This window comes from Pan troglodytes, chromosome 3 (genome assembly GCF_028858775.2).
Source record: "Pan troglodytes isolate AG18354 chromosome 3, NHGRI_mPanTro3-v2.0_pri, whole genome shotgun sequence".
Taxonomy (NCBI): domain Eukaryota; kingdom Metazoa; phylum Chordata; class Mammalia; order Primates; family Hominidae; genus Pan; species Pan troglodytes.
The window spans coordinates 147,324,313-147,351,584 of record NC_072401.2 but is presented as its reverse complement, the minus strand read 5'-3'; the positions used below and the strand labels follow the sequence as shown (position 1 = coordinate 147,351,584).

At 37.1% G+C, this 27,272-nt stretch overlaps 1 protein-coding gene across 3 annotated transcripts in view; it reads right to left on the bottom strand.

Moving 5' to 3' along the window:
- Window positions 1–3,338: 3,338 nt before the first annotated feature.
- SMAD1 (SMAD family member 1) overlaps window positions 3,339–27,272 on the bottom strand; it is a 78,257-nt gene continuing 54,323 nt past the window's right edge. For 2 of the 3 annotated variants that reach the window (XM_054683412.2, XM_001148535.7), the window contains exons 3-7: window positions 22,432–22,689; window positions 19,795–19,911; window positions 15,578–15,799; window positions 8,450–8,706; window positions 3,339–4,725 (exon numbers count right to left, since the gene is read on the bottom strand). In XM_054683412.2, coding sequence (XP_054539387.1) covers window positions 4,582–4,725; window positions 8,450–8,706; window positions 15,578–15,799; window positions 19,795–19,911; window positions 22,432–22,689 — 998 coding nt within the window. In that variant the 3' untranslated portion in view covers window positions 3,339–4,581. The remainder of the gene's footprint in view (window positions 4,726–8,449; window positions 8,707–15,577; window positions 15,800–19,794; window positions 19,912–22,431; window positions 22,690–27,272) is intronic. The other variant, XM_054683414.2, reaches the window with a different exon arrangement.

Here is a 27,272-nt window from a genome sequence, read left to right as displayed (position 1 = left end):
TGGGCTGAGATTTATTCATTTTTTTCACCTAACACAGTGGCTAACACAGGATTAGTACTCAATAACTGCTTTAAAAATGGAGTCAATCATCATCTTTTTACTAAGCAAGTAATCCAACTAACCTCTAGACTTGCATTTCCTATAGCATGCTATCTCTGTGCCAGGTTATCATCACCTAGTGCAAGGATAAACTAATTCAATTATCATGGGTTAATACAGGTAATTTTAGGTTTCTTCTTTTTGTTCATCCCGTACTTTATGGGCCTGGCACGCTTCCGCTGCGTGACTCTGCTTGTTTATTCCATACTTTAAAAATCTTTCATGAACAAGTATTATTTTGGTTAAAAGAAAATGATCTATTTAAAAAAGATGATCTTTTTTAAAAAAGTCAAACATTTTCATACTGTATTACTTAATCCTCATTTGCTTCTAAGGAACAAAAACCCAACTGAAACTACACTAAGCAAAAGGCGAGGGGAGGGGGGCATCTGTACAGATTCTGGTGTATCCAAGGACAGCAAAGAACAGAAATGTGGCAGGTCTTGGTAAATCCTAGACCCAGGACACTGGATGCCCTGAGATTTCTGTCTCTTCTTTCTTGTCTCCAGCCCATGTAGCAGGTGAGATGACAGGGGACAATTCCTAAGGTTTACTGTATCTTCAGCCATGCAGAGACTTTACTTCTAGCTCCAGAATTCCCAAAGAGCAGATTCCACCCAACAGTAGCCAGAGGGGATATGTCATGCAGTATGATAAATCCCAGTCACCCTGAGGCCAGGAGGCACATCTTTAAAAATTGGGGGGTAGATGCTGGGGCATGGCAAACAACAGGTATCTGTCTTGGAGTCTTCTCCTGCCCACAAGTTCCTCCAATTATCAAAATGCTTCCCATCATTCAAGCTCAATCTTAAATGCCACTTCCTCTGTAAAAACTCCACTGATCTCCATCCAACCAAGTCTGAACTACTACTTCCCTCTGTGCTCTTCATTCTACTTTATAGTAAGTACATGTGACTGTAAACTCACGAGAAAGAAGAATATAGTATTTAATAGAATTAACTCTAGATTTTAAAGTCAGATCTGAATTGAAACTCTGATTTCCACACTAACTAGCTAGGTGACTTTGGGCAACTTATTTAGCTTCTGAGTTAAATTTCCTCATTTATAAGAAAAATGGCAGCCAGGTGCAGTGGCTCATGCCTGTAATCCCAGCACTTTGGGAGGCTGAGGCGGGCAGATCACCTGAGGTCGGGAGTTCAAGACCAGCCTGACCAACATGGAGAAATCCCGTCTCTACTAAAAATACAAAATTAGCCAGGCATGGTGGTGCATGCCTGTAATCCCAGCTACACGGGAGGCTGAGGCAGGAGAATCACTTGAACCCGGGAGGCGGAGGTTGTGGTGAACCGAGGTGGCGCCATTGTACCCCAGCCAGGGCAACAAGAGCGAAACTCCATCTCAAAAAAAAAAAAAAAAAAAAAAAAGCAAGAAAAATGGTATAAGGAGTTGGGGACAGAGTAGTATCTCATATGTCCTTGGGGGGATGACAGACAATGTTTGGGAATCCCTTGCAGAGTCCTGGAACACAATAGGCTAGGCACTCAAGCATTGCTAGTTTTCTTTCTCCAGGTTTCTCTCTCTAGACTCTGAGTTCCTCAAAGATAAAATCTTCCACTGTGTTTATTAAATACTTCAAAGGTAAGTAGGTCTTCATCAAACATCTCTTGAATGAAATTCCTTTCAGGTGTCTTCCCAGCCAGATTTAGCTGGCCGTATTAACACTTATTAAGAGGTTCTAACTGCTTTGCATGTATCGGCTTAAACTTCATGATAACCCCAGGAGGTAGGCTTTATTGTCTCCATTTTACAGATAAGGAAACAGGTGCAGAAAAACTAAAAAACTGGATGGAAGTCAAATACTATTAAATCAAGAATGAGGCAAGAGCTCTAGGGCCCTCCACTTCTAATAGTTGATTTTTTCCATTCCTTTAATTAAACCTTTCCAAGAGACTTAATAGCCTCCTATGGCTGATGACAATGGTCTTCCTAAGATTTCACCAAAAATACATAGAGTTGCACTTAACCATGAGGGACCTACTTATGCACCATGTTGCAAACTCCACAGGTCCCCAACCAGGAGATTTCAATTTACTGGATGATCCTGGTGTTTTATCTGATAGAACTTCAAGCTGGCTACCAGCATTGCTACACCCAACTAACAACTTGCCTAACTGTCCCACCAGGCAACCATGGGAACTCAAAATTGGCTTTTCACTAGGAAAAGGATGAGGAATCCTAGACTGCGTTATCTCTTCATTGTTAAGCTTAATAATTTTAATATCAACTTTTATTATATCTCACCAATCACTATTATCTAGATTGCCTGAGCTTGAAATGACTTAGGTAAGTGGAAAATAGAGCGTATGGGGGAGTTCAAGTGATCCCCATACTTGCATGGCAGATGTGTTTTTAAGGCATCTTCACCTCAATTTTGTGACAAGGCACAACTATATTATTTCCACTTGACAAATGAAGAAACAGAGATTCACAGAAGTTAAGTGACCCAGCAAAGATGTGCGTGAATTTGTGTTATAATGTAGGACTTCTGTCTGGGGCTTTCTCTAATTATATCATGATGTTTTTTGGACACAAAAAGCAGCAGTAGAAATTTTTCCTTAGTCATAGTTTAGGGAATAAATGTATTTTGGGGGTGAAAAAGCAAGGCATTCTTTTCTTTAAAACTAGGTTTAAAAAGGGAGGGTCCTTATATTTCAGGTCTCATAAACACACTCCAGGAAAGACACATAAAAATGTAAAGGAGAAATAATAGCATCTATTGGGCCAGGAAAAAATCTAAGTGTCCTTCAATCTGTGTCCCTCATTGGTAAACTTTTTTGTGGGGGAATGGGTACTGTTGGGATCATCCCAGCCTTAAGTAGACTGCAAAGGTAGTCATCTTCTCCTGCTGCAGTGTGAGTTCTCATCCCTCCCCCTTTATTACCTCCTCCCACAGTCACGCTTGTATCTTCATCTGAAGTTTAGAAATTGTTGCTTTGGTTGACTGCATGGTACTAACCAAAAAGTGCTGCTGCTGTAATTTCTAAAATTAAAAAGTTTATACACTTAGATTTTGGTAGTTTTTCTCAATTTTTCAAGGTGTACGTGTCCTTTGTTTTGTGATTTAAATTGGCTCTGGTCTCTTCATGCTGCTGTGTTCCAGTCTCTGTATTAGTAATTTCATTCATGTTTGGTGGAGGATATTTGAGAAAAAAATTCTCAGAAGAGTAGCAAACTTTACTGATCCTAAAATCTAGTAGGTGAATAAAGGAAATGACAAATTTTTAATCAAAGTAAGCAATAATGACAGGTTTATTGAAAATTTCTAGTAGAGAAAACCCACTAGTTTTGGAATAAAAGTACTCAATGTACGAGAGCATAAGTGAATACAAAAGATTAACAGAAGGAAAATAAAACCAAACATAGTACAAAAAAATTTAAAAAGTTTGAAATGAATTCAAACTGGGATGTTCTTTAAATCCTCCAAATATTTAACAGAGTTACTAAGTTTGGCAAAAAATTCACTTGAAAATTAAAGCCTATTTCTGTACTGTAAACTCCGTAAAAACTGCTTATTAAATTCAAGCACTCCATATAACTGGTATTGAAACATGTAGGCAATTTCAGAATAGCAGGAATTATTCATTTGCTCTCACAGTTACATGAATTAACCAGCTGCAGAACTGCTTTTTGAAGAGTATGAGATAAAAGAATGCCAAGAGAGAGAAAAAAATGATAAAGATCTCTAAAAAATGGAAACACAGCAAAATTCAGGTATCAGTTTGTTTCTTTAAAGCAACAAACTGAATTTTTACAGTATAGTCTACATTTGCAGTTGTCATTTCCCTCTTCCCCCCACCCACCTCAAATACTCCTAAAATCACTAGTCTAATCAATTCTTAACTTCCAAATACTCTGTACATACATATTTAGCAAAAAGCATATGCCTAGCATTATTCTGACAGCAAGTATGGTCAGCATACAATTTTAGAAAGATTATTATGTATATCATCAAGATTAACCTTTACTTAAACGAACAAAACCATTGCTAAACAAATAGTTTTAAAATATTATGAAAACCCATGAAAAGAAGACTCAACATGGGCTCTAAACCTGATAAAACACGTTTCAGAACAACTATTAATGCTAAACTTCTGCCCAACGATGACCTTAAAGTGCCAAACACCAAAGAATCTCTTAGGACTGTTTTCTAATAGACAATTTGTCCCTGGCTTGGCCATCTCTCCTTTAACTGTACACAAAGTCCTGCTAGAAGTCTGCATTTTAGTTGATTTTACAATAGAATGTTACAATGTAAACTAAACAGGTTCTTGATATCAACAGTATGTTACCAAGGTGTGTTTTTTTTGTTTTGTTTTGTTTAAATTTCTGAATCCAACAGTTGGTCACAGAGGTCAAGTATTATCAAGGCTCCTTTGTCAGTTCTCAATCGTGTCTGACTCATCCATCCTTCAAGTACATGCAAGGCTCAACAGTTTTCCAGAGGCAGATGCCTGGGGCCATTTAAGATACAGATGAAATAGGATTATGAGGTGAACCCATTTGAGTAAGAACTTTATCCAGCCACTGGAGGGGGCCGTGCAGATGTATCTCAATCCAGCAGGGGGTGCTAGTAACATCCTGGCGGTGGTATTCTGCTCCCCAGCCCTAGGAAAAACATACTGGAGGTCATTTAACTTGTTTAACTCAGTGGTTAAACTTATTAAGTAAGAAGATTTCACATAACCAAAGACTCTGATTAAAGCTATGCATCTTTCCTCCCTGACCCCCCACCCCTGGGGAGAAAAAAACACACATGCACAAACGCACACATAATTTCGCAGGCAATTTCAAGGGATGGATGTTAGCTCCCCAGGGTCCATCCATGGATTCCAATAAGAATTGCTGGTCTTGAGGAATGAAGGTTTTAAAATACATTATAAAGTTATCTTAATAAAGACACTTTAAAACTTTTAATTGCCCATTACTGATAGTAATGTAATAGCTATTATTAAATTCTCATTTTATCATCAAGAAAATAAAACAAAAAAGCTATGCTAGACAGACTGACATTCAATTTCTTCCCTATTCAGCCACTGAAGGTCCCCCTATCAACACACAGCTCTTGATCTTTCAATCTCTAAGCAAAACGGGCAGGAGTACATTCAAGTATCCAAAAAGCTATTATTGACACCTAGCCATTGCCATGAATACATTCTATCATTCATTTGTACAAGAAGGTAGCTTGGCAGAATTAGTGCATTAAGACAGTACAGTTCCATAGAATAAAGTCACTATGAAAAAGAGAAAAGTAACTGCTACTGCAAAGATCAAAAACTCATTGGTGAGGGTGGACAATGAATGTGAAGTTCTGATTAATCCTTTAATCACTGTTTCATGAGGAATATCACAGAAGGTTGGGTTCTATTTATTTCTGCTATCTATCTACTCCCGTAGTTTTAATAAATACATCTGGGGCCAGGCGCGGTGGCTCACACCTGTAATCCCAGCACTTTGGGAGGCTGAGATGGACAGATCACCTGAGGTCGGGAGTTCGAAACCAGCCTGGTCAACATGGTGAAACCCCATCTCTACTAAAACCAGGTGTGGTGGTATATCCCTGTAATCCCTGCTACTTGGGAGGCTCAGGCATGAGAATCACTTGAATCCAGGAGGCGGAAGTTGCCGTGAGTCAAGATGACGCCACTGCACTCCGGCGTCGGTGACAGAGAGAGACTCTGTCTCAGGCAGGTGATCACTTGGGGTCAGGAGTTTGAGACCAGCCTGGCCAACATGGCAAACTCTGTCTCTACTAAAAATACAGAAATTAGCTGGGTGCGGTGGCCACACGCCTGTAATCCCAGCATACTCGGGAGGCTGAGGCAGGAGAATTGCTTGAAGCTGGGAGGCAGAGGTTGCAGTGAGCCGAGATAGCACCATTGCACTCCAGCCTAGGCGACAGAGCGAGACTGTCTTAAGAAAAAAGAAAAAAAAAGAAAATATATCTGAACATCAGAACTTGTATGAACTACATCTATGTAGATATATATATCTACATAGATGTATGTACACTCATGCATTTGTAAATATAAACAAACTCCTAAAATTAATTTACAGGCTTATGTGCAGGTTTCCTCCATCAGATAGCAAGATCTTTGAAGGCAGGAATTTATCTTTACCTCCAATATATAGCATAATGACAGAAAGCAGAAGCTCTATAAATATGTGTTCAGCTGAGCTGACTTGGAATTTTCAGACATAGAATTTAAAGTACAAATAATTTATAAAATGTGTTTTATGTTAACATCCAAAAATGATCATTTTAAAAACAGCACAAGATTGGCTATTGTTAGTAAAATGTTCTAATTTCTTTAAAATGTTGAATGGGAGAGGATAAAGTATGCAGTCCTTATAATAAAGAACAGTTTTGTAAAAACAGTGTGCAAATTTTTTGTTGCTAATATATGATAAAACAACTTTTCTTTAACATTCAGCAGGATTTTAAAATAATATTTACCTTCAGCTCTCCAAATCCAACTTCCAGGCTAAGTTCATTATATCTTGTATAACTCTCCATTCTAGTGCTTATCAGATTATAATTAAAGATATACTAGGGCATAAGGATCTTGATGATAGAGACTTTAGGTGCTTTTTCATCTTTGTATTACTTCTCTGAAATAGTGCTAAAATATCTGCTGAATGAATGAAATCTAATAAATTTTGAATGCATAACTTTGCATTATAAATACCTTTTATTAGTGTAAAGGTTGTTTTTACTTGTGTAAAAGTAAATTATTAAAACTCTACAAAAGTAAAATAATTAAAATTGATTGGGTAAACAACAAGAAATGAGTTTGAGCAGAAAGCTAATTGGAACATTAAAGTCATAAATTCTCTTAGAGTGGTCCTTCAGTAACAGACTCACTGAGGGACCTCAGTAATAATTACCACAGTTCTCAACTCCATCCACCCCCATTTCAAAGACGATAAACCTGAGAACCAGAGAAGAAATCTGTGCCTTAATTACACAGTTAAAATGGCAGAAAAAACTGGAAACCGCATCTCGACTCTCAAGAGCTGTTCTTTCCTCCATACCAATTAAACCAATAAACAAAAACACTTCTGGCAGGTCACTGTTCTTATTTTAAAAATCATTTGAGCCAAATGCTAAGTCAAAAATTAAACACCACATGTTAACAATGAATAAGATAGTTCTTTGTAGTCCCATATGTACATAGCATACAGGTTAACCTCTTTAAAGGGTAAAAAAATTTTCTTAATACTAACAAGGTACCAGACTCAGCTACAAATAACTGTTGAAGTATACTGCAAAAAGCAAGCAAGCAAACAAACAAACACACAAAAACAAACACTAAGGGAACACACTGAAAATCTAAGATGCTTTAAATAAGTAGGAAAAGTAATTATATTCAGGAAAAGATATCTTTGATCTAAGGGATGATTAACAAGTAAGGCTCCAAAATCATCCTCAGTAATAAATACATCACAAAACAGGTTTAACAACAAGTTTGGTGAGCTTCTGAAGAGAAGACATAAAAGGTAATTGCCTCACTCAAATATATAATTAGTTCTGTTTCTCAAAGTACGAGAGGATGAAATTTATTTTTGAGAATTCAGAGACAAGTCAGTTACTAGAATAAGTCACTGACTCAGAAATCTAATCAGACATTTAAGGTTTTTAAGATTTCAATGGCAACTTAAAAATTTTTATTTCTCAGAGGCAGAAGATGAGACAGCAAAAAGATCAATTATTATGAGCAATGTCTTTAACCCCTTCCCTCATCAAACCTTACAATGCAATCTTTGAGCTAAGGCATCTATTTATCTTGGGCAAGGGCCTTATTAACTTCTGAATTGTAAGAAAATCATGAGGCTTACTGAAACCACTAAAAAAACCCTGACCAAACACAATTTCCAATGTGATGAACTTTAATTTTTACAAAAAGATCACTTGCTTACTGTTGAAACAAAAACAAGCATTACCATCATAAAAGTACTAAAAACAAAGAATGAAAAGGAAGATATGCTTACTCAACTGATCTCGTAAAACAACCATGTATTTAAATTATATGTTAAATATATAACATATTCTACTGGTAATACAAAGCTAAAGCGGTGCTATCTGAATAAGGAAAAGGCTAGTAAAACCTACTGCTATTGATATTTAATACAAGTACTCCTATGTTCCAATGATATTTTCCTAATAATTGAAATTTTTGTTAAAGTTTAAAAATGCCTAGATAATAAGTCAGCTAATATGATAATATGTTATCAAGAGGATATAGATTCATATATCGCCAAAAAAAAAAAAAAAAAAAAGGAACAGCAAAAGTATTTTAGGCCCTAAATGGAGGAGTTGGAGCTCACTTACCTTCACAAAGCTCATACGTATAGTACACATTTTTGTAAGCTCATAGACTGTCTCAAATCCATGGTTCACAGACTGTGCCAATAACTGAGCAAATTCTTGGTTGTTAAAAATTTTCAGACTACACCCACTAGGGATCTTGCAAACAGTAGTAGGATGAAATCCATGATGGTAGTTGCAGTTCCGACTTTGCACAAAGATGCTACTGTCACTAAGGCATTCGGCATACACCTCCCCTCCAACATAATAAAGATGAACTCCTATAGGAAGACAAAGCATATCATTTAGTTATTATTAATTTTTACAGCTCAAAGGCACCTGTGCAGCTTCAACACAGAAACTTAAATATACATGGATTTAAACTTTGGCTAGTTAGCTAGCTATTCTCTAGGTCCTGTACAACAGGAGTTCCCAACCCCCAGGGCCATGGACCAGTATCAGTCCGTGGCCTGTTAGAAACCAGGCCACATAGCAGGAGGTGAGTGAGCAAGCATTACAGCCTGAGCTCCACCTCCTGTTAGATCAGCGGCAGCATTAGATTCTCATAGAAGCATGAACCCTATTGTGAACTGTGCATGCGAGGGATCTAGGTTGCGTGCGCCTTATGAGAATCTAATGCCTGATGATCTGAAGTGGAAGTTTCATCCTGAAACTATCCCTTTCCCATCCCCTGTAGAAAAATTGTCTTCCATGAAACTGGTCCCTGGTGCCAAAAAGATTGGGGATGGCTGATGTATGACTGATAAAATCTTAGTTAACTGTATTAGTTAATACAGTATCTAGGAGGTTTCTAGAAAATAACACAACAAAATGTTTTAAAAATAGTAATAGGCCAGCACAGTTGTTCATGCCTGTAATCGCAGCACTTTGGGAAGCCATGGTGGACAGGTTGCTTGAGCTCAGTTCAAGACCAGCCTGGGCAGCACGGTGAAACCCCATCTCCACAAAAAAAAAAAAAAAAAAAAAAAAAAATTAGCCAGGCATAGGGGTGCACGCCTGTAGTCCCAGTTATACAGAGGCTGAGGTGGCAGGATTGCTTGAGGCAAGGAGGTTGAGGCTGCAGTGAGCTGTGATTGAGCCACTGCACTCCAGACTGGGTGACAGAGTGAGACCATCTCAAATAACAACAACAACAACAACAACAACAACAACAACAACAACATGTAGCAATTTCATTTTGGTAAGTGATTAATGTCCTATTTGGCCACACATTGAAAGTATATTTTCACTCTAAAAAGATAGCATAATAAAACCTGGATGCTATGTATTTACTATAAAGCGCTCTTGCATTTATTGTACAGCTAAGATGTTTGGAAAATTTTAGAAAGGGAAGAAAGGAGAAAGAGAAGAGAGGAACTGGAAAGCCACAGGTGGAAGAAGTATTGCCGAAAGCTGTAAGATATAAGATCCAGTAAAAAAACATGAAAATGAAACTAGAAAAGTCATACTGTGTGTGTAAAATTAGATCTCACTGAACTATCACCTGCTCCAAACTTCTTCCTGTGAGACCCAGAGTGCTTAAAGTGTAGGAAATTGGGCCTACTCTGCCTTTAAAAAAAGGAAAGTAGGGGTAAAAAAACTCATTCTCACAAAGCCCCACACCATTATGGAAGATGACTTTATACAGGTCACCCAGCAGCGTTAGATCCCATGTGGGTTTAAATGATCCACCTTGTAGGTAACTCTGGTATAGCTTAGTCAAGGCTATATTGTGTCTCACAGAAAACATTACAAGTTGTGTTTATATGTATACACAGCGGTTAGGATTTCTGTAATAATTAAATAGCTGCTAGAGCAGAAGGCCATTTTTTTGGCCTGATATAGAGAAAACAATTTAAGAGTGTGTGTGCTACTAATTTTTCCTGATAAAAATGACAAATTTTCACCCTGAAAAATCAGAAAGTAAATCAAAATATAAAGAAGCAGAAAATATTATCACTCTTTTAGTGACTCAGAGGCAATAATTATTAATAGTTTGATACACTGTATTCAGTTTTGGGTATCATTAAAATGTCTTTGCAAACATTTAAAATATCTCCATGATTGTATGAATGTTTTTTAAATGATTTTCCCATTAGTGGACCACTGGGATGACAGCAATGTTCTGCTTTTATAGTTAATACCATGATAAATGTCTCTGGACAATTTTTGATAATATCCTTAGGAGAGATTCCTGGAAGTTAAATTATTGGATCGAAGGCTGCTGATTAACTCTGCCAAATGACTTTCCAGAATGCATCAATTTACACTGTCACCAGCAGTGTAGGAATGCTTTTCTCATTTCACCCATGCCAGTACTGAATTTGAGTGTAGAGCAAAAACAAAATGTCCCTAATTTATAGTTGACAAATAATTGTTTAATTTGCCTGTGAGGCTGGATATGCTCTCGTAGTTTATTAGCCATCTGCGTTTCTCTTGTGAATTCACTGTTCACATTTCTTACCTATTTATCTCACTGGGGTCCTATTTTTTTATTTTTTAATGAACTGTTCATGTAAGAAGGATATACTTTCTTATTTGCTTCCCTGTTAGTCCTTTGTCTTTTAATTTTATTTGTGACATATTTTTAACCTACAGAAGTTTGCAATCTCTTAGTCAAACCTCTTATGGTCTTTTGTTGCTTTTTATGCTTAAAAAATTTCCACCTCTCTGATCAAGCATATTTTCTTCTAGCTTTTTAATTGTTTGACTCTTGAAAAACATTCAACTCATTTATCTGTTTGCATATATGGTATGAGGTCAGGGTTTCTCTTTCCCAGCCTCACCCAAACGCTAACTTGGTTATTGTAGAACCATTAGAAGACTCTACTGATTTGCTATGCTTCATTTAACATACATTATATTTTTATAACAGTATAGTCTGAGTTTAACTCATTCTGTTTTGTCTACACACTGGTTTACTTGTAGTTTTACAATGTTTTATTAACCCTAATGCCGATAATTTTTTCTTTACTTTTCCATTTACAAAGTTAGCTAGCCTCACTTGTTTATCCTTCCAGGTAATATTCAGAATACATTTTCCAATTTTCAAAAAAATCACATTGTGATTCTGAAAAGAGTTGTTTTAAATTATAAATTAAATTAGATGGAATTAATATGCTTAAAATGTTCTCACAATATTAAGCCTTCCCTTTAAGGAACACAGACTGCCTATTTATTCAAATTTTCTTTCTCTCAGTAAAATTTGGTTTCTTCATGTAATTCTCACATATTGCAGGTTCAGATTATTTCCAAGAAACTGATGTTTTCTGTGGCTATTGGGAAGGGGATATTTCCCCTTTCATTATATTTCTAACTGGTTATTACCAGATTAAAGGAAACTGACTTACATAATTTTTAAAAGATAGATTCTTTGGAGGTTTCTAGATAAATAATCATATCATTTGAATAGGCACAATGCCCAACCATAATACTGGCATGGATGAAGGGAGAAAGGCACTCATATATTTCTGGTAGGAGTGCAAATTCATTTTATGTATGTCTGTATTTATTTATTTATCTATTTTGTTTTAATTAATTAATTAATTTATTTCGAGACAGAGTCTCTCTCTGTCACCCAGGCTGGAGAGCAGTGGCTTGATCTCAGCTCATTGCAACCTCCGCCTCTCAAATTCAAGTGATAACTTTGCCTCTGTCTCCCGAGTAGCTGGGATTACAGGCGTGTGCCACCACACCTGGCTAATTTCTAATTTTTAGTAGAGACCCGGGTTCCACCATGTTGCCCAGGCTGGTCTCGAACTCCTGACCTCAACTGATCCACCTGCCTTAGCCTCCCAAAGCACTGGAATTACTTTTTGGAAAGTAATTTGGTGAAATATATCAATGGATTTTGATATACTAATTTCACTTCAAGAATCTATCCCGAGAATACTGTCAATCAAACATATCATCTACACATAATGATCATCTTGCCTTATTTCCATTATCTATAATTGTATATTTGAGTACACTACTAAGGGCATCTGGAACAATTTTAAATAACAGCATTCCAAGATTCTTTATTTTCTTAATAATGTTTTAGGAGGAAATGTCCCATAGCACAATTTTTCTTTGCTACTTTGGGATAAGAGTCATCTTTAGAGTTTAACGAAAAGTATGTCTTTCCCTCCCAAATGTATGCAAAATTGTGTTTACATACAATTTCAGAGGTTTACAGACCACAGAAAGATATCTATGTATGTTATGAACCTAGGTTCTAGCATTTCATTATTAAATTTACAGTCAGAGTTTTTTCCTTTAATTATATAAGAGAATATCTATCAATTCCTAATTTAAGAGTTGGAGTTTTCTTCCCCTCAGGATTAAATGTTACACTTTATCTTGAGTGCTTTTAAAGCATCTAATAAATAACCTTTTAATCTGGTCCACTGTTCTAAATTTCATAGTAGGTCACTGTTTCATACTTTTACTCTGGAAATAATTTCAAATTTTGTAGAAAAGTTTGAAAGGGAACAAAGAAAAACAGAACAAAGAACACCCATATAACCATTATCCAGATGCATCTATTGTGACAATTTACTCCATTTGCTTGATCACTTGGGCTCTCCTTCCCCACTGCTGCTGCACACGCACCGTGCATGTGTGTGTCTGTCTGTATGTATGTATGTATTGTAACACAGGTTTTGGATAGACAGATGGTGAGTAGACAGGTATCTTTATACACTAATTTCTTCCTGAACCACTTCCTTAAATACTTAAGTATTTCCTAAGAATAGGGATAGTCTCTTATATAGCCATAGTATAGCTGGCAATGCTAATACATTTAACATTGGTCTAATCTACCATTCATATTCCAGTTTTGCCTGCTGAGCTCAATAATGTCCCTTACAGTATTAATATTTTTTCTCCCGTTCAGTACAGGATCATGTCCAGGGTCAGATATTGCATGCAGGTGTCATATCTCTTTAACTGCTTTTAATCTGGAACATTTCCATACCTTTGTCTTTTCACATTGATATTTTGAAATAATTACTCCCCCTTCTTCACCCTTTTTAATAGAATGTTTCTTGCTTTGAGTCTGTCTGATATTTCCTCAGGATTAGATTCGGATTTGCATTCTCAGCTGGAATCCTGCGTAGGTGATGTTATGGCCTTCTCAGGGTATGACATCTGGAGGTATATGATACCCATCTGTCTCTCATTGGTGATGATAATTTTGATCTCCCAGTCAAAACAGGGCATCAATTATACAATTACAATTAAAATACAAATGATACGGTTTCTCCACTGTTTAGTTAATGCTTTTTATTCTCCCTTGTACTAACAGGCAGTTTGAGGGTAAACACTCTTAAGACCATGCAAATAAACTGATTCTCATAAACATTTTCTTTATATTTAGCATCCATTGATGATTCTTGCCTGATCCTTACTATGATGGTTGCAAAATGATATTCAAACTTTAGCACTGACTCTACATTTATCAACCAGCCTTCCCCATTCACTTATCTATCTATTTATGAGTATGGACTTATAAATTTGTATTGTTTTTCAATGGTGTAAAATTCAATACCGTACTGAGGCCAGGCACAGTGGCTCACACACCTGTAATTCCAGAATTTTGGGAGGCCAAGGCAGGCTGATCGTTTGAGGTTAGTTCGAGACCAGCCTGGCCAACAAGGTAAAACTCAGACTGTACTAAATATACAAAAATTAGCCGAGCGTGGTGGTGCACACCTGTAACCTCCCAGCTACTGAGGAGGCTGAGGCACAAGAATCACTTGAACCTGGGAGGTGGAGGTTGCAGTGAGCCAAGATCACACCACTGGACTCCAGCCTGGGTGACACAGGGAGACTCCGTCTCAAAAAAAATAAAATATAAATAAATAAATAAATAAATAAATAAATAAATAAATAAAACGAAGTAAAATTCATCACTGTAATTATTTTGGAGCTCAAATTGTCTGAGAGCTGGCCAGTGGAAGGCCCTCTAAGTTGGCTCCTGAGGCATGCCCCATGAGTTCCATAAGCATTTCTTTACTTTCTGCCACAACAAGATGCTCCAGGGTCCTCCTATGCCTACCTATCCCAGCCTAGGGGTAAGCCATTTCTTCAAGGAGCCCTAGTTCCTTTTAGTGGGACATGGTATTAGCGATGATGATCTGAACACTAGATGTGCTTATTGCTACTGGGTATGTATGCTTCTGGGCCCTTTCAGCAGGCAGATCAGAAACTATACGCAAGTAAAAACGCATATACATACCCATGCATACACACATACGTAATACATGAGAACATAAACATGCATACATATATACACATATGTATTACTAAAATCAGAATTTTGCACTGATACCTCTATTCTCCTTCACAGGGTTTACTTTTTGCTCCCCTCCGCATTTATATGTGTTTTCCACAGTGGAAACCCAAGCTCCCAACAATATCCACACATTTAGTCATTTGCTTCATCTTTACATATGAAAGTTTCAGAATGGTTTCACTCATACTGCTACGAAATAATCAAGTTTACTAAAAAGAGTTCGGGATTTATTTGAAATCCTACCCCTACTCTATCTACTCCACTCAGCCTAGGCTGAGGATATATAGTCACTTACTATATTCATAACTTACTAGGCTTGTTTTTTGGTCTTTATTTTTTCTTATTATAAATATATCCATGCCTGATTTTTTGTTCTTTTGAAGGTGCTGTCTTATATGGACAGTTGTTCAATTTGGTGTCCCTGTGGGGGTACAATCACTGCAGGGTTCTATCGTGCCACCTTGCACGATGTTTGTGCTAGAATCTAGTTCTTTCTTTTCTATTTACTGAGTTATGGTATTCATTTGAAATACAATTAAGCAATTAACTTTAATTTGCTTTTAATTTTAGGTTGTGATTCATTTTATAACAGCCAATTTATTCTGCAGCAAAATATCATACAGAATAGTGTCTTAAAATGGCAAATCATAATTTCAACTAATTAATTTCAATATTATGAGTTGATCGACCACAAAAATCACTGACTGCAAGAGCTTCCAGATAGCAGAAACTGGAAAAATATTTACAAACTGCAGCAAGTGAACATTACCTGATCTTTGCTACAACAGTTTGTTACAGGAATGATTTTAAGTCAGCTCTGGAGGAACAGGGACACAACAGATAAACATCTGAAAGAGGTTAAAGCAAAAACTCACCTTTTCCAATATGCCGCCTGGTGTTTTCAATAGTGGAATTCCGGTTAACATTGGAGAGCAGCCCAAGGCAGAAACGGTTCTTATTGTTGGAAGGATCAGTGAAACCATCCACCAACACACTTGTGGAGGAGGCATGGAACGCTTCACCCACACGATTGTTGAGCTCATAGTAGACAATAGAGCACCAGTGTTTTGGTTCCTCATAAGCAACCGCCTGAACATCTAGAGGAAAGAAAATGTTATATCAACCAAGGTTAGTGCCTCAGGCTCTCAAAAACTGAAACCGTGTTGTTGAATTGGCTCAGGATCATGGAATGAAGACACTGGAAAAGCAATTGCTATTATAATGTATACAGTTTTTCTATGATGTTTAAAGCAGGTACTTCTTACTAAATATGACACTCTCCTTATTCTCCTAATTGGAGAAAACTGGAAAACAATTTTCTCCAATTACTATCAGATAACCAAAACACCAGCTAAGGAAGCACAGCAAAAACTTTTGCTGAATATTAACAATATGCTAATTGCTCTGTAATATGCAGAAATGGAAATCACCCCTACCACAGACTTTGGCTCACCATCTAAAGAAACACAACAAGTGACAAGTGAAAAAATAAGTGGGAAGAGAACAATAGAAGACTGAAAATATGCCAAAGGTACTGGCATAAAAATGAATTACTTTTGGCAAAGACTAAGTATGCCTATGCTTATTCAAAGCCATGAAAATCAGTTTCTAATTATTGATAAGAAGTTACTTTACCTCATATTAAGTTGCCAATAACTATCACAGCTACAGTGTTGCTCCAGTTCTCAAACTCAGGAAGAAATCTTGCCAGCTGGCCATTCTTACAGAATGAATCATATCTTTCTCATCCAGATTTCATGCTAACTTCCTTATACTTGCTTTAAGTCATGCAGAGCAGGTGTGTTTTGTCTCTCCATTCCCAGAATGGGCCAACAATGGAAATTACCCAACTTTACTGACAGGATGCAGCTTGTTAAGTCAAATCTCTTAAGACTAACAAATCTCCAAACAGAACATGGTTCTAAACATTTGCAACTAAAAGGTTTTAAAGATGAATTCCTTCTGTAGTAAAACCTCTTGTACCACTGCTTTAGAGATTCCAGGAATACAAACCATATATTTCCAGCATACCAATATATAATGATCTGAGGTTTATGAAGTCTTGGGTGTACAATAATAAAAGAAAGAAAAGAAAGAAAGTTCACATCAGAAGCCCAGACTACAACTGCTAAGGGAGAAGCACCTCTGTGTTCTTAACATCAAATTCCACAAATACTAAAATGCACTTTACTTTAGAATTTGGTAAAAAACAAAACAAAACAACAATAACAAACACACACACAAAAAAAAAACCAAGGAAAATACTCATGAAAAAACCCACACATAAGTTAGTCGCTTTACATATGTAAGTAGTTAGCTAAAAACATACACTATCTTCCCTGCTTGCTAAGCAACTCTACCACGTCAATTTGCTATAATTCAAAGAGCAAAACTTTAGTGATTTACAAGTGCCAAATCTTAAAGCAGACTGCAACATTATTAGCAGAAGGCTTTTATCAGCTATCAGGATACTTCAAAATACTATTCATCTAGGTCAGAGGTTGATGAATTTTTTCTGTGAAAGGCCAGCAAGATTTTATGGGCTGTATAATCTTTATCACAACTATCCAATTCTGCCCTTGTAACACAGAAGCAGTCATAGACAATATGTAATGAATGAATACAGCTGTGGTCCAATAATGCTTTATTTACAAAAACAGATAGCAGGCTGAATTGGCCTGTGGGCTGTAGTTTGTTCACTCCTGCTCTAGGAAAATCACCAAAGGTTAAAAACAAGTTAAAAAAAAGCGGGGGAAAGAAAAAAAATGGCCAACATTCCTTCCTCGTGAAAATATTAACTGACTATAAACTATAAAGGAAAAAAAAATTAAAGCTATTTAAATGAAAAAAATCTTAAAGCAATTTAAAGATCTGTTTCCTGAAATCAGACATTTTGGGTTTAGTAATAATAGTTACTGGGTCCACATGCTCCTAATAGTGTGGTACTGTGCCTATTCTCTCCTGGTATCCTGGTCCCCAAATATAAATTCCACAGATGTGTGAGATAGGGGTTATTTCCCCCAACCAGAGTGTTCATTGACTCAGAATTATGTTTGATAAGATGTTCAAGAGATAATCAGGAACCATAAAATACAGAGGCAATAAAAAAGATTTAAAAAATCATAATGATTAAAGTGGTGTACATTCCAATTTATGACACTGCACATCCAAGAAAGGTCCTTTGAGTTTATCACCAATTTTTTTTTTCTTTTTTTTTTTGAGACTGAGTTTTGCTCTTGTTGCCCAGGCTGGAGTGCAATGGTGTGATCTCGGTTCACTGCAACCTCTGCCTCCTGGGTTCAAGTGATTCTCCTGCCTCAGCCTCCCAAGTAGCTCGGACAACAGGGGCCCGCCACCACACCCAGCTAATTTTTGTATCTGCAGTAGAGACAGGGTTTCACCATGTTAGCCAGGCTGGTCTTGAACTCCTGACCTCAGATGATCCACCTGCCTCGGCCTCCCAAAGTGCTAGGGATTACAGGCGTGAGCCACCACGCCCAGCCTTCATCACCAATTTTTAAATCGATGTTTAAAGCAGTTTTAGGTTCACAGCAAAGCTGAGTATAAGATAGAGTGATTTTCCATATGCCCCCCACCCCGACACCTTCCTAGCCTCCCCCATTATTAATATCCCCCACCAGAGTGGCACATTTGTTGTAACTGATGAACCGACATTCATCCTACAACCAAAGTCTACGGTTTGCATCAGGGTTCACTTATGGTGTACATCCTATGGGTTTGGATAAATGTATAATGACATGCAGTTACCACTGTATAATGTGTCATAGAGACAAAATCAATTTTAAGTACTTAAAAATATAAGCAACTCCTATTTTAATAAGTATCTCCTATTTTAATAAAAAAGCACTAAAATGAAACAAGACATACCTAGTAACCAAACTGCACTTTAACTTCAATTTGCATAAACATTATATAAATTGCATGACCCATGCCATGTGTTGAGTGCAGCAGCAAAGCACTTTCTTTCATGAGAGGTTATTTAGGAACAGTTTTATTTGCCAGGGTGACTGTGGATTCTAACAGATTTCTCAGACAGTCTACCAAACTTATTTACCTGAGTTCTCTGCTCACTTAAGTCTATCCTACTTGCCTATGTAGAGCTGGAAGAATGATGGCATCCTCCACTCGGTCACTGCTAAGGATATATACAGCGCTGGAATCAAAGACCCACCCTTTACTAAAGGGGGAAAGAAAATTTTCATTTCTGCTTGCAAGTTCTTCAGGCTGAGAAGGGGAAAAACTTGTGCCTCAATTCCTTTTAGTAACAAAGTTAGAAACAAATAGCAAGAAATTCTATTAGTTTGTTCCAGTTGTAGTTATACATACATAAGAGCTGAAAAACAGATGGGGTTTATGTGTATCTATCCTAATTACAGAAGAAAGCCTTTGGACAGCCCAGTTATACCAACTTCCAACTTTGGAAATCACCAGTGAAAACTCTACTTCAGTACTGTTATACTTATTGTTTCTAAATACCATTTTGTTCATTTAAAAATACTCTTTTTGGCTGGGTACAGTGGCTCACGCCTGTAATCCCAGCACTTTGGGAGGCCAAGGTGGGCGGATCACCTGAGGTCAGGAATTCGTGACCAGCCTGGCCAACATGGTGAAACCCTGTCTCTACTAAAAATACAAAAATTAGTCGGGCGTGATGGTGTACACCTGTAATCCCAGCTACTCAGGAGGCTGAGGCAGGAGAATCACTTGAACCTGGGAGGTGGAGGTTGCAGTGAGCCAAGATCGTGCTCCAGCCTGGGTGACCAGAGCAAAACTCCGTCTCAAAAAAAACAAAAAAAAATTCTCATCATCAGTTAAAAATGATTAAGTATTAAAGATCTAAACAGATTACTGCAAAATTATTCTCAGGTCTTCATTAGTTAAGTCAGTGTATTTGTTCTTTAAATTAAAGACTTACTTGTTATCCAGCAATTGTACTGAGCTTCTCTTAACATTGGGCTCTATTTTTCTCAAATAGCTCTCTTTTTAAAGACTAACGAAAATTTGTGAGAGAAAGTAACATCTGGACAAACTTTAGACTCTAAGAAAGGGAACAGGCAGCAATTAGTTTTACCTCCTCTGCTGATTTCTGAGGGCAGGGGAGGCGCCATCATGTTTGTGTCCATCGGCTGAGAGCCATCCTGGGTCATGGGGTCTTCAGGAGGCAGGTAAGCAGGTGGGGGCGTATCAGCTACAAAGTTTTTAAAGAAGTTATTTCTTAACCCTTAGTAAACATACACGCTCAAAACACATATCCTCTTCTGTACTGAAATTCTCAAGAGATCAAGTTGTCATTTCAATCTCCCCATTAAAAGACTAAATGCTACAGGTACTGCCTTGACGTACAATTTCTGAAAAGTATTAACCATGCCACAATCATATACATTTTTGGGAAAATTCAGTGGGAGGAAAAGAATTATACTATATGCCAGTTCCAGAAGCTGTTTGCCTATCCAGGATCATGCTGTTTAAAAGCAATCAGAAGAGTATTTTAAGCACACTTTAATATAATCTGCTTTGAGAGGACCTCTGCATTTCAGTTTCACCGGTAGATGGAAAACCTCTGAAAGCTTCACTGGACTTCTTAAGAAAAGGAGCTTCAGGGTTTTTTGCATTAAATCTATGGGCTTTTAGAAAATTTACCGAGTTTCATTATAGCCTACTGATTTGAACTGTTAATTTTCCATGACTTTAGGGAATCTGTTAGGACCACATTCTCCCTACTCATTTAAATAATCACTAGATTTAAAATCTCTAGTAACAGAATAACAGAAAATGAATCAGTTTATCACAGCTATCTTCTATTTCAGAATTTACATATATGTTTCTTCTGGCAAATAAGAGGCAAACATGATTTTTTAAACAAAGAACACTAATACAAGTCTTGCATTTTCTTAATATAAAACAAAGGGTATAGGTTTCTCACAAATAATCCTTTTCCATCCAAAAGCAAGCTCCTCACTAGCTATCATGAGCCCATCTAGCATATGTGTCAGAGCCTTGGAGACAAAATTTTACCTGAGGGAATCGTGAATGTTTGGATAAGTAATCGAGACCACTCAGAGCAACTGTCAAATACAAACTACTCATGTTGTTCCTTCAGAGAGCCCCAGTGATTTCCAAGACTCACTCTCCAGCTGAATCACAACCTGGTAACTTCACATCCAGCTGCTAACAAGCAACAACTCATAGTACTGAGATGGGACTACTGGGACCTTCTCTGGATGCCTCTTTTGCCCCTTTTCCAGCTTCTTTTAATTCAGCCTCTTCTCTGCAGCTGTAAGGCTGACTCGGCTTTATCTCAAGCCAGGAACAAAGACAAAGAGCCTCCTCTGAGCCCAAGTCAATGAATTTCTGCCAAGAAGCTGGTGAAAATTTCATTGGCAACCTACGGCATCAGCACAACCAAGAGGGACCCGAAAACTCTTGATACTATTCTACTATTCCTACAGGCACCTCCTCCCATCCCTTGCAACTGTTTTCCATATTTCCATTACTTGGCCTTTGCCTTAATCCCTGACATTTAGGGACAAAGTGTAAATTCAAGCAATAATCTTTAATTCAATCTTGGGGCCACTCTGGGCTGCCACTGCTCAAAAGTCTTCTGAAATGTATCTCCTCACCACTAACCTGCCCATCATACAGGTTAGTGGTGAGGAGGAAGGGAGAGAGGTAGACAGGAAGTCACCAGTTACTTTGATTTTTTAAACTAGTCTGTCTCCCAACCCTCATCCCAAACAGCTTTGGACTGAAAAACAGACCAAACAATGTGAAATAAACAAGATTGAAATAAAAGAAGGTAATAAATACGTAAATAAAAGGAAGCAATATAAATGTGGACCACTTTTCAATTTTTGAAGGCCTAGCACTGATGTTGAATTCAAATTTACTTAAAAACATTTCAAGCAGCCCAATAAACACACTTGCCCAGTCATTTTCCCTTCCGAAAACATTAATAGATGTTAAGTATATTTTTGTTTAGGGTATCTTTCTTAAAGTCTACTGGCAAGAAATTTGGCACTCTTTTTTTTTTTTTTTGGAGATGCTTGCTCATTAACCTGTAACTTAAAAATATATAATGTCCTTATTAATCATTTATTTTGATAACCATTACACCATCAGTTATGTCTAGAAAAAGAGGATAATTGTTTTTTGTCTTTGCTAAGTTGAACAAGCAGATGGTTTCCAGTACTTCTGTTGTAATTCCTTTGTTGTTAAAGTATACGTTTCTTGGGATTACATCATCATTTGAATGAATTTAATTAAGTAGGGGGTGGGATCCCTCAGGAAATATTTTTTCTGAGGTTGCACTTGCAACAGGAGTTTTTTCCATGTATGAAAACGATGCTGATTGAGGTTGTGTTCTCATAAGAGCAAATGTGTGTAACACACTATTTTTCTTTTTATCAAGAGTAAAGACTGTAACAATTATGCCACTCCCAGAAGGATGCAGCTGTTTCAAAACCTTTTAAAAACAAGGAGAAAATATAGCTTATTCAAGCATCTGTGCCTGACAAATAAAATAAGACATTTGCTTACTTGGCTATGAGGTCTCCTTTCACCAAAAGTTGTATCCTAAAAGTGCGAGAGCACTATGTCATATACCAGGGCTGAAAACCTCCCTCCACTGCAGGTTGACCCAGCTTTTCCGTGACACTGTGATAACACTGTCTGATATGACTACAGAACATCACTGAACATTCCAACCTACCTGGCATCTGGAAAGGGCTTCCTGGGTCTGAGCTGGTGGGAGAGTGAGGGTAGGTGCTGCTGCTGCTCCCAGGAGAGTTTGGGTAACTGCTATTGGGAGAGTGAGGAAACGGGTGGCTGTTGGGTTGCTGGAAAGAATCTGGAAAAGTGGCGTTGAGTGGCATGTGAGGCTCATTTTGTCCTAAGTTACGGAACTGAGCTAAGAGGCTGTGCTGAGGATTATATTCGCTGTGTCTTGGAACCAGCACAGGAGGAAGTACTAGAAAAAGGAAGGGAAAAAAGAGAAGGACAAACATGAGAATTATGATCTATAATTACATCACAATAAAGTAAAACATAATCTGTAAACAACAACAAATTATCTGATCCCTGTCCTGCTGCCAACTCAAAAGCATCATTCAAATGAAAAGCTATTTTACCCTCAAGAACAAATGCAGGAACAAATACAATCCCTTTAGAATCACTGATGACATATGCCTGAGATTTGCAGTATTCACAAATTGCCCAAGGAAAGTTGGCAAAATACAATCGTTTAGGTTAAAAATGTTAAGGTTCCCTCATTCTTAATTTTTTCATTCACTAAAAACCAAAGCATAATTGTTTATCACCATTGACAATTATATTTCACAGCCCTGGCTGATAAGACTTCACATTTAAGAGTTAATGCTTATTGAATGATATGAATTATTCACCACAAGTGTTTTAAGCTGACACACTACTTCACTTTAACACAAAAAAGCAGCATAGTAAATAAAGCTGAAGAGGTAAAATCAGTGAACTGTAGAAAACGCAAATGCCATGAAGATAGTTAATTATACAAAATATGAGGTGCTTTGTGGGACAGAATTTATCTTGTATCCTGTCCTAGGAGTCACACTTTATGAACATCTTTTTTCTAAGGATCTTACCCACTTTTCAAGAATCCTTACCACCACCTGTGAGGTCAAGGAAGAAATAGTTCATACAATTCACATTTTGCTAACTGAAAACTCAAGGTACAAAGGCGGCCCAATAGGTAGGCACCTGTTGAGAAGCAAAGAAAACAACTCCTGTCACTCCTAAATGTTCTACATTAGGAAGCTAAGGAGTTAATAATTGGCATGGTCATCAACCTCCAGAAACCTCCTGAGGCAAAGCCACTATAAATATAATTATCCTGGAAAGGCAGGGCTGGCTAACAGTCAGTTACAGAGCCCTAGCCAGATCCTAGGGTTAGATCCTAAGTTTCCCTGCCAGGGTCACCAGATGGATGCTCTAATAAAGGTCTTTGCAATCCCTCCAGCTCCTGTGGCCTCAGCTACAAAGAGAAAAGCAACCCATTTCATAAACTGCATGAGAGGAGAGAGGAGAGATTTAAAACTTATGATTATTGTTGGTTGTTAGGAATCAGAATATATTTCCCCAAAGAAACAATATTTGGTGGCAACAGGAATTTAGCAGACTTTTGAGGGCTTTCCAGGGAATCTATGCATAATTTATATCATTTCTACAGTAAAAAGTGCTCTTAACACTTGGATTATCACTTTTTTATGAGCTGAAAATTGCTCTTTAGATAAAAACAGGTTTTTAAAAAAGTATTAAAATTTCTCATGTGCTATATTTTATACTCCTACATAATCCCATAGCATCAGATTTGTTATTTCCCTATTTGATCCTTCAGGAACAAATCTTTTGAGTATATAATAAATGTATTTTCTTTTTAGTACAGTGATGGAATCTTCCCAAACCAAACCATTAAAAGCATAAATTCTTCTTCTACCTTTCAATAGTCATCTGAACTATAAAATGCTTTTGTTTTGTTGAAGAAACATTCCTGATAAGGGATCCCCAATGCCAATAAAAATTTATATTCCAAAACAGTCCAATACCTTTCAATTACCTTTGCAATGACAAACATTCCCTTTTCTTTTAGCTGCTGTGACTTGAGTTACCATTTCCCAACTTGCCTTTTACAGGCATCTAGCTATGGTCTCAATTATGATTTTTACCCTTAAAAGGGGGAAACATTGGCCCCTAAACCACTCCCCACAAATGCAGCACCAGACAGCAATCCTTCATGTCCTCTATCCTTCAGAGGACCCCTCCCTCTCACAACACACACGCACAGAGTCCATTAAGGTTGGTGCAAAAATAATTGCAGTTTTTGCATTTAATGGCAAAAACTGCAGCAACTTTGCACCAACCTAACACTTAGTGGAGCATCTGTTTTAGCAGCTCTTGTTTCCTAACAGTTTTAGAACTGGGGACTTACTTGTTCCTACTACTTGCAGATGGGGGCAGTCAGGGAGGAAGAACTAGCCTTTGCAATAGCCACAGCAAAGGGCAATGTATTTCTGCTTCCCAAGTTGAAAATCTGCATATGTATTCCTCAAAATGTGAGATTCATCCAATGCTGTGTGTGTGTAGCATCTTGTTATATATATAAACTACAATTTATCTGATGATACAATTTTATCTTCTGCTGATAAATACTTGGGTTGGGGAAAAAAAAACAACTCAATGCTTGGGTTATTTCTAGTTTGAGGCAGTTATAAAAACTTCTATGAACTTTAAAAAATTTAACTTATTTTGAAATAATTTCAAACTTACAGAAAAACCGCAATAGTACAAAGAACACTCAAATACCCTTTACCCAGATTCACCAATTTTTAACATCTTGCCACATTAACTTACTTATTCTTTCTCCTCCATTCCCCAGCCCTAGAACACAAATACACTTCTTCTGAATTATCTGAGAGCAGGTAACATACATGTCCCTTTACCCTATAGCATTTCAGAGTAACTCCCAAAAGGAACATTAACTTACATATACACATTTGTTATCAAACTTGGGAAATTTAACATTGATGATTTTATCTAATATAAAATCATATTCCAACTCTGTCAACTGTCTCAACCATGTCCTATGTAGCAATTTCCTGATACAGGACCTAAGGTGGAATCACATATTGTACTTTGTTGTCATATTTCTTTAGTCTCCTGTAATCTGGAATAGTTCTTCAGCGTCTTTTTTCCTTCTTGCTTTCATGCTACTGACATTTTTGAATACAGGCAGTTATTTTACAGACTGTTTATCAATTTGGGTCCCTCTAATGCTTCCCCGTGATTAAACTCTGAGATTTTTGGTTGGACTACTAGATAAGTGGTATCATTCCCTTCTCAGTTCACATGCACAGAAGCACACGATGTGTCTGCCTGTTTGAGGTTTAATCCTGATCACTTGGTTAAGGTATTGTGCATTTCTTCCACCATAGACAGTCTCTTATCTTTCCTTTTGTAATTAATAAGTAGTGAGAGATACCACGAGACTGTGTAAATATCCTGTTCCTTATCAAGCTTTATCCCCTATATTTAGCATCCATTTTGCTTGAATAAATTTTTGCTATAATGGTTGTGAACTGAATTTTCTTTAACTCCATTATTCCTTCATTATTAGTCAGAATTCTAATATGAAGACGTGCTTTTCCATCTCTTGTGCCTATATGCCTATATATAACAGTCATCAGTATGGCTTCGTGGATTCTTAAACAATGAGCTATAATCTATAAATATCTTTATCTATTTTGATGGTCATATTGTCTTAGATTTGGCCATTGGGTGCCTGTTCAAGCTAGTCCCTGTGCCTTTGTAACATGTTCCAATTATTTGAGTATTTCTTAATTTCTGGAACAAGACATTCCAGGCTTATCTCTTACCTTCCCTTTCCGCCACTCCAGCAATCTCTGGTTCCCTTTAGTGAGGAACAGTATTTAGAAACCAAAATCTGGGATTTGGCTGTGTTCTGTATGTCTACTGGAGCCACATTGATTCTAAGCCCTGTGTGTGTGCGTGTGTGTACTGGAAAATGGGTTATGCTGTTACATCCAAGTGTTAAGCCAACTCCACAGGGTTTTCATTTGCCTTTCTCTATTTCGTAACTGTATCTCCTTATTTCAACAGTGAGAACCTTGGCTACCAACATCAAAGTATTTATGAATGTGCTTAATTCTACGATATACTGAAAAAATTTCAGAAATTATAAAATAAACCTACTAAGACAAGTTTTGGGTTTATTCTCTTTAATTTTTTTTTTTTTTTTGGTATACTAAGAACTTGGATTCATTCAAATTCATTCAAAATCTACTTGGATTCATCCCTCTCTTCTCTTCAGTGTTATTTTATTACTTTGAAATTTTATTCAATTTCTCCCTTTCACAGTTAGTTTATTTGAATATATCTGTTGCTATTTGCGCTTAGTTTTAGGAGTTCCCCTCTCTCATTCTTGTTGATTTAATTTTGCTTTTTAAATACAGACAATATTAACATGATTTTAAAGTCAAAACAATATACTCCCTACCACATCCCTTCTAACTTAGTCCTCCAATTTTAACATCCTCCTAGGGTCACCAATTTCATTTTTTTCTGGCTTATCCTGTGTTTCTTCTTGAAAAAAGCAAGCAGATAAATGGATGCTTTCTTATTTCGTCTTTACTGCTAAAAAGAAAGATAGCCTACTATATAGGCTCTTTTGCACTTTGCTTTTTTCACCTATATATGAGAAAAACTTCATATTAGTGCACAGAGGTCTTCCTCATGTGGTTTGACAGATAACAACACCAAAGGTGATTTAACAATCTCCCATATCTGGCCATTCAGGTATTTCACAATATTTTACCAGAAAATGTAATACTGCAATGACTGTGCATATATATGGTAGCACTGTCAAAGGTGTATCTTCAGGGCAAATTCCTAGATGTGGAAATGCTGGGTGAATGGGTAAATGTATATATAACTTTGTTATTGTCAAGTACCCCTTTCCAATGGTTGCACCATTTTGCACTGTCACATAGGAGTGCCTTTTTC